We start from the raw sequence: 8,511 nt of genomic DNA on the forward strand, positions 1-8,511 counted from the left end.
ATGAAAAATACTGTGTTTAAGGAAGCTGTCTTTTGCAGAAAAGAGTCTCATTGTTGAAGGAAAAAGGGAGAAGAAGAAGGTAGACCGACTGACCATGCAAGTGTCCTCGTTGCAAAAGGAACCCTTTACAATTACACCAGGTAAGCTTGACCTCTCACATAAGAATTGTGAGTGTTGCGAATGATAATAAAACCTCTGAAAAGACAGATCATTTATTTGTTATAGATGAGACCGAACTTAGGAGTCATCATCCATTTTAAAATAAGGCTATTATATGAAAACCCTCTTTTATTCTGTAGCATCAGTTTAAACCATAAAAGTTACATGATGTTTAAACTTAGCTGGAATAGGATCTTCAGTACTAAGCACCACTAACAAGGGCAGGAGCAGCTAGAATAGAAGGAAGTGCCAAGTCCTTGAACCCTGATCTAGGTAATGTCAAGGCAGGTAAAGAGACTGTCAGGATGCCTAAGTGATAGGAAAAGGCCTGATTAATGTTTGACTTAGAGTAGCATTTGACATCATACTCAAGTAACTTACTTGCTTTTTTAAAAAAAACAGTAGATATTATAGATAAATGTGAATGTGATTAATAGCATACTTGATTTTAATTGTTTCAGGAAGAGGACAGAAGCTCTGTGAAATTGAAAGGATACAATTCTTTCTGAGTAAAAAGAAGACAGATGAACTTAGGAATCTGCACAAACTCCTCTACAACAGGCCAGGCACTGTAAGAACTTTAAATTCCCTGTGGTGTATCTGTTAGCTCTCATGTGAAAACGTTTGCAGTGGTTTTTTTCACACTGCACATGTCAACCTATTTCTTAAGTGTCATTTATTACAAACTACATAGAAAATGAGTACTGTAGGACCAGTTAGGTAAGCCCATAGTTTTTTTAACTCCTATAAACTACTCTTCCTATAAAAATCCTCTGGCGACGTGTACTGCATTGGAAGTCTGCTCAAATGTAGAATTTTTTATATTTTCTAATGGGAGAGGGGTGGTTTACCTTATGAGGTGAGCTGGAAATAATTAATGATACACATACTAAAAGCTGATGACAGTCAAAATACTCCATGTAGTTATCCTGTTCAGCACAGCTTTTCCTTAGTTCTTCTATTTCTTTTATATTTGAAAACTGTTCGTGGGTTTTAATATGTTGATACTTACCTAGTAATTGCAGAAAGCAGTAGAAAGTAAAATTGTGTTTTATATAAAATCCTAATAGGGATTTTTGTCACATTTATCTAGGAGAATTAAAATGTTAGTTAAAAATTGATGTGGCCCCTCTTGTATTTAAGGATGAAACTGAGAGAAAATGTAATAGCAAATCTTTCTGGGAGCCCTTTATGTATCAGTTATGGTGCCTTAAATTTCAGAGTAAATACGACCCATTTTCCTTGCTATTGGAGGTTAAATGAAAGTAGTGAAATGAAGGCAGATTAGATATTACTATTTCTGTACATTTACTATATTTATTGGAATTTAGTATTAGAACTTTCTGTGTTTTGGAGACTTGAACAGCTAGTACAGAAACCAGGAGCTGAATAGTACTGCTCCAGATGCATGCCAGCTGTAATACCTCAGCCCACTGCTTTAAATGCAATGATTGTTTACATGGCAAAGAAAGATCTGTTGCCTCAAGTATTTAGAAAAAGAATATCTCATTCGAAACTATTTAATCAGAATATTTGGGAACTCGGAATGCTGTTTATTACAGTGAAGGTTAGATCTCTTGTATGCACATTCTTGTGTGTGCTTTGGATTGTAATTAACATTTTTAATAAACCCTCCCAATGCAGCCTGCATATTTTCTGTAGGGGCTGGACACTAATGGAGAAACAGCAGGGATTTGTAGGACTATTGAGAGTTCAAATTATTCTTGAAGGTCTCAGAAGACTGAAAGATTTCGGGTTGTCCTTTAATTTCGTTTTTTGGCAAAAGGAAATGAAGTGAAAAACAAAGAACTTACATGCATTTGGGATCTTGATGCAGCATTTCTCATTATAAGGTTGTTGCAATGAAAGTTCAACTCTGTTCAGATGTCAGATATGATGGTAGAAGTTGTAAATTGCAGGGCATGTAAATGCAAAAGTTGGTCCTCCTGAGTTCAAAAATGTAGTCATGGTCCCATGTAGGACTTCAGAAAAGCTAGTAAAGCAAATCTGCTTTAGCAGGCTATATAATAAAAATGAGTTCCCTATTTTATAACAAATTACATGATACAAAGCATACAACAGACTTCATATTATGGTAATTTTGCAGTCATGTAAAAAATCATGCAGTGCATTCTGAACAAGCTTGAAATGGCAGGTGACTTTATTTAATAAAGTTATTAAAATGAGCTAAAATTAACAAGATCACAAGAAATTAATTGTTGCAGTTTGTCTGTCATAAGATAAATGAAAGCGTAATCCGTGTAGATTTTAACTAAAAGGTGTAACTTTTTGTCAACAGAAAGGTAAATGCTAGAACAGATTTTTCTTGTATGACGTGTTAGCAAATGTGATTGGATGATATCTCTTAAACTGCTTGGGATGGAAAGTAATCTGTGTGTTCTTTCTAGGTTGCATCCCTAAAGAAGAATGTGGGTCAGTTCAGTGGGTTCCCATTTGAAAAAGGAAGTGACCAATACAAAAAGAAGGAAGAAATGTTGAAAAGGTAATGATCCCTAATGCTACTTAACCTCATGCTATACATTCCTTTTTTTTTTTCTCCAAAATTTTACTTGAGATTTCATTTAAACTGTGAGCTGAGTGGCTGTTTACTAGAGCTGTACCATTTTGTTTCTGAGTTCATTTTAATCACACAAACTGATCTCTTAAGACAACTTGGATTGCATTAAGAGGTAAATTGTGAGCTTAGCTTTATCTATTGCATGCTAACTAGCAGATTCCTCTGCCAAGAGAAAAACATTATTTCCTCAGGGCAAGTACAGTGTTGTGAATACATTGTACTCTGTTCATGGTGCAAACCTGCATCCTCCTATGTCTCTAAACCTTCCTCCTTCAGAATCAAAGCCATTTCTGCTTATTATATACTAAACACGCCAGCATTGCTGTAGCGATGTCTCCCCTCATAAGCTGCTTCTCCATTAACAGGAGAAGCTGCTGCAACTTAGTTTTGGCTGGACTGAAAGGGTTTAAAAATACCCTTACATGTTTGTGTAGCTAGTTGTAACAAATGAAAGAATTAATAACATCTACACAATTGATTCTAAAACACTCCTTTTTAGTACTTGTTTGTTGATAGTGGGAAGGCTTCCACAGTTTGAAATTTGAGAATTTTTCTTATTCAGATAGTTTTCCAGGAGCAGGGTTTGCCAAATGCATGTGCATCTACAAGACAAACTGTCTCCTGATGGGAGTTTTGACTGTTTCCCATTTGTTTAATTGGATAATTCCACTTATCTACAAAAGGCATCAAAATAATTATGGACACTTTTTTCATATTTTTATATGAAACAACTACTAGCTTAGTTTTTCTACCCTTCAGTCTTCAGCAAGTATTCTGAAACCTGGTTGCATTGTCATTCTTACATCAAGGTACTGAGTCTTGTGTGCTGGTGTTACCGTGGTAAGTTCTGCTGCTGTTTGTAGCTCTGTATGGAACACCTGCTGATTAGCTTATTAATTTGTTCTGACTATGTGCCTGATTGTCTGTCATATTTTAGCAGCATTGTACAAGATTGTGCTGGTTTGAAAAGCAAACTGGTGAGAGACTCTGAGTCAGAAGTACAATTTAATATGAACAACACAACAAAACAACACAAATGCAACAGTACAAAAAAGTATAACCTGACAGAGTCAGAAAGTAACCTGACACCCTGTCAGTCAGGGTGTAGTAGTAGTCCGATTAAATGGTGCTGCAGTCCTCCTGGAGTGATGGGTTTGTTGGAGCAGTGATCCCGCAGATCAGGTCCAGCAGCAGCTCTTGTCCTCTGGGAATCCAGCAGGCAAAGGGCTCCCTGTGCTGTCCCAAACCCCAGCTTATATCCCTGTGAGCATGTTTGGCTCCCCACCCCTGGGGTGAGTCACCTCACCATGGGACAAGGTGATAAGGATCACTGGGAGGATGTGCCATGCATGGGTCCTTGACAGCCTTATCACTGCCCCACCTGCTTTAACAGCTTGTGGAGATGATAATAGAATACATACCATGGATACCCCTCACACTGCAACCCAGGACAGCTGTGGAAGTTAGTCAAAACGTACGTGTGTGTGTGTGTGTTTGTTCCACACATGAGCTGCATTTTAATACTTAGTCATTATGTTTGCTGTTACCCACAGATTTACCTTCAAAACATTACAATTAAGAAAGGATTTACCTAACTTAAGATGCAAGGACAAAAGCCACGTGTAACACGAAATGCAGAATTTTAGATAAAGCAACAGTTGAACCATAGAATCCCAAATTCAGTATACAAGGTCTTGAAAGGCTGAAACAAACTTCACTGCTATGTGGTTTTTAAGTCTGGTTCTAACTCTATAGTATTGTTTATTTTAAAATGCAAGAGAATGACCTTTAATTCTTCAGGAATACCTTACAATATGCAGTGTATCCCCAAATGCTAAACAGGCACGTTAAGATTGCGCATGTTGTTATAACCTTGCATAAGAAAATGATTGAAAGATTTTTACTTCATGGTTGAAAGGATTGTGGATGAACTAGGCTTTGAGACAGAGATGCACCAAACTAGTTAAGATTTCCTGCTCCTATGCTTTAAAACATAGGGGAACAAAGTTGTTCTTCCCACTTGAAAGTCTGTGATCTTAAAGGGACACTATGAAATTAACTGCTGCTTTAGAGAAGGTGTAAACAACCATGAAATAGTTTGTCTTTTTAAATAAACAGTGGAAAATAAGTTTCCTTTGACTTTGATTCCCATAAATAGCTATAAAATTTTTGAAAATGGTCAGACAATAAAGTCCACTTTTCAGGCAGCAGAGTACTAAATGAGTGAAGAGGAGAGCATGAACATTTTGAAAGGGGGTAACAGGTAAAAGTAATGGGTAGAGTAAGTGTGTGTGTGTGCGGTGTTTTTAAAATGCCATTAAGCTTGTACTCTGGTGCCATACCCTCAAGGTTTGACTCTTTCCACTTTATCATTTGACCCACTGGTATTGAAAAAAGTGAGGCAATTTGTTCAAGATTTGTTTGGAGTAGAGGGGATGGTTATCAGTTTCTCTTAACCTTCTGTTTTCATCAGAGGTACTTCTGTAAGAGGGTAAGGAACCAGGGAACATAAAGGGATGCTCCCTGACCACTTAGTGTTCAAGTTTTTTACACACTGGATTTATTCCTAAGGTTGATTCTTTCCGTTATGGTAGGTTAGGAGTGATTCTGGAGAAGATACCTTTCTTTACTAAGATTTTATAGCTTTTTTTTTTTCCATATCCTGCTTTACAGATGTGTGTATTTGGGAATTTTGTTTTATTTTGATTTATGTAATGTGGTGGTGATTCTTGGCTTAACTACAAATAAAACTGGAAGTGTGGTTACCTGTATGTATATTGTCAGGTTGCAGACACAAACCAGATAGCAGCTTTAGCAGTCAAATGTTGACTGTTTAAGATGCGATACAGAATCTTTTTTTCTCCTCCAGGTTTAGAAATGCAATGTTGAAAAGTATCTGTGAAGTTCTTGACTTGGAAAGATCAGGAGTTAATAGTGACCTCGTAAGCAGAATATTAAACTTCTTAATGAACCCAAAATCCTCAGGCAAGGTGAGGTGCATATTGTTTTGCTTGCTCTTGTAGCTCTGTTCTGTTGGAAAATGCATCTGTCTCTATTGCTTATTGTTTGCTCGTTGCCAGTGGTGGTACAACTACGATTCTGACTTACTGAAGTAGGAATGACTTCTTGAAGGAGAGTAGCTCTACTACTCCAGGCATTTATAATGGAGTGAGGACTTACACTCTATATTTACATCTAAGTGTACCCATTATACACTGTTAGAACACAGAAGTGTATGAGGGTCAACACCTGAAGCTAACTAGGATATGCCTATGTGAATACCATAAGTAGCTTCTCCTTTGTGGGTGAATGGAGGAGAATAGACATAGTATGAAAGGACAGGAAAATAGACTTTCAGATGTTACCTGTGTATGCTACATTTGGACACCACAAAATGGAATTTGCTGCAAGGCTAGGAAAACTGAATTTAACTAGTATGTGCTAGTGCACTATATTCGTCTGCTAAGACTATTAAACTCTGTTGTTAATCTTCTTGTGCTTTCATCTTTCAATCTAAAAGTAATACTTAAAATAGTTGCTTAAATACTGTTGCTCAGGAAATTAAACTGATTCCCAGCAAGCACTGGTAAGTGATGTCAACAAGGAGTCTGCATGCAGCTTTAGGGACACAGGTACTGAGTGACAGCAAAACAGTTTTACAAAAGACATGACAGAATTCCTGCCTTAAAGTCTTCTGAGTTGTCAGCTGATTTGTTGCCAGTAGAAGTCTTACTTTTATGGACTGGGAGGGCATAGGTAGGGAAAAGGTTCCTTCTAGATGGCTTCTTGTTGCTTCCCTTCCCTAGCCCCTCCAGCCTTTGCAGATTTGTTTGCTTAGGGAAGAGGTGCTTAGCTTAGAACTGAAACTTCATTTTGTTCAGCTCTATCTCTCTAATGAATATCTGCTAGCTGCAAAATGTTAGGCCTTAAGTGTAGTACATATGAGAGTCCTGGGTTTTGTTAAGAGTTGTCTATATTTGTTTACCTTTCTTTCATGTGATTTGAAGGAATTTATATTTTTTTAATCACTTTTGTATTCCTACTTGGATTACATACATCTCTTGTCTCTCAGCCACTGCCAAAGTCCAAAAAAACACCAAGCAAAGGTGGCAAAAAAGAGCGCAGTAGCTCTGGAACAAGAAAAGCAAAACGCTCCAAGTGCCCAGAGATCTTGTCAGATGAATCCAGTAGTGAAGAAGATGAAAAGAAGGAAAAGGATGACTCTTCAGAAGAAAAAGAAAGTGAAGATGAGGTAATGAGGGGTTTTGTTTGGTTTTCATCATAGGACTAGAAACATTTGTCTGCAGTTTGTCATTATGTCGTTGTTATCAATTGGGCATTCTTGGAACACGCAGAGTTGGGCAGTAAGGCATGTCTAACTGAATGAATGGTTTGAATTACATCTGTAATTCATAAGAGGTTTTCATAATTTCTTAGTGCATTGAAGTTAGAGAATCAATTAGATAAAAGGCAAAGATTCTGTTTCTTAGGTGTGTGTGTGCCTTATAAAATCATTTGCTATGTCATTTTGGGGCATCTAGGATTTCTAACATAATTGATTGCATTTCTTATATCATCTTACGATGACTTTATTGTAATTTCATAAAAATTTCCAATATCTACCTACCTTTTTCTGTGTAGGGTTTGATTTGATACCCAGGACTTAGCTTGAATTCAGTAGGGGTCCCTGACCTATCTGACTGCATTGAGTTTGGATTTTGGTTCTATATCTCTCCTGGGTTTTATGTTCTAATCTCTCTCTTCAGGTTCTGTGTCTCAGATTGCAAAGATAAAGTTAGAAACATAGCAAGCAGCCTTAGAAAGATGCCTGCAATGTCTGAAGTGTTCTCATCTCACTATATTTACTTTGAAGCTTTTTGCATCCTAGGAGAGAGAGATCAAATCATGGAATAGTTTGGGTTGGAAAGGAGCTTTAAAGGTCATCTGGTCTAACCCTCCTGCAATTAGCAGGGACATCTTCAGCTAGATCAGGTTGGTCAGAGCCCACCTGGCCTGGAATGTTTCCAGGGACGAGGGTGTCCACCACCTGTTCCGGTGTTTCACCACACTCATTGTAAAAAAACTCCTTTATATTATCCCTTGAACTATTGCAACAGGCCTTTCTTATAAAGTCTGTCCCCATCTTTCTTGCAGGTCCACTTCAGGTACTTCCTGGCTGCTGGTAAGGTCTCCCTGGAGCCTTGCCTTCTCTTCTCCAGGCTGAACAGCCCCAATTCTATCAGCCTTTCCCTGTGCATTCCCCTTCAACCCTGTAGTTAGTCACAGAATAACCACAAAAAGTGGAGGATCAGTAGAAGTCTGCAGCTGATTTATTGTTCATGTGCCTGAAGCCTGGAAAAAAAAGAAAATTAAAGAAGCTACAGGGTCCATTTTAACCTGTATTTTGGTTTAGATTGAGCAGTCTTTTTAGGCTTAGTCAGACCCTTGCAACAAACAGCACTTAGTTGACTGTTGGTGTCCAAAAAAATTCTTTATGTAAACTATGGAACCTCTGGCTGTAATGTAAGACCACTATTTACTTGGGTCTGTGTATTTACTTCTCTTGCAATGAAAGTGTGACAGGCTGTTAAGTAAATAGTCCGAGATACCGAAAACAGTAACAAAAATCTTTTGTTGAAAGGCAATTTACATAACTTAAGCAGTTTGTTTTGTCAGGGTTGTTTTGATGAGTGTTGGTTTTAATGTAAAAAGATGGTTCAAGGAAATTCCCTCTGCCTTCATGAAACAAACTTACTTCTTATTGTGCATTTTTC

General features: G+C 37.6%; 1 protein-coding gene across 1 annotated transcript in view; it reads left to right on the forward strand.

The window, feature by feature from the left end:
* The window catches only part of DEK (DEK proto-oncogene), a gene marked incomplete at its 3' end in the record, with an annotated part of 10,999 nt that overhangs the window by 1,714 nt on the left and 774 nt on the right, over positions 1-8,511 (forward strand). Inside the window, exons 2-6 of the mRNA XM_009081960.1 lie at positions 39-140; positions 621-730; positions 2,568-2,662; positions 5,607-5,727; positions 6,810-6,989. Of these exons, the coding sequence (XP_009080208.1) occupies positions 39-140; positions 621-730; positions 2,568-2,662; positions 5,607-5,727; positions 6,810-6,989 (608 nt within the window). The remainder of the gene's footprint in view (positions 1-38; positions 141-620; positions 731-2,567; positions 2,663-5,606; positions 5,728-6,809; positions 6,990-8,511) is intronic.

Source organism: Acanthisitta chloris, unplaced genomic scaffold (genome assembly GCF_000695815.1).
Source record: "Acanthisitta chloris isolate BGI_N310 unplaced genomic scaffold, ASM69581v1 scaffold9419, whole genome shotgun sequence".
Classification (NCBI taxonomy): Eukaryota; Metazoa; Chordata; class Aves; order Passeriformes; family Acanthisittidae; genus Acanthisitta; species Acanthisitta chloris.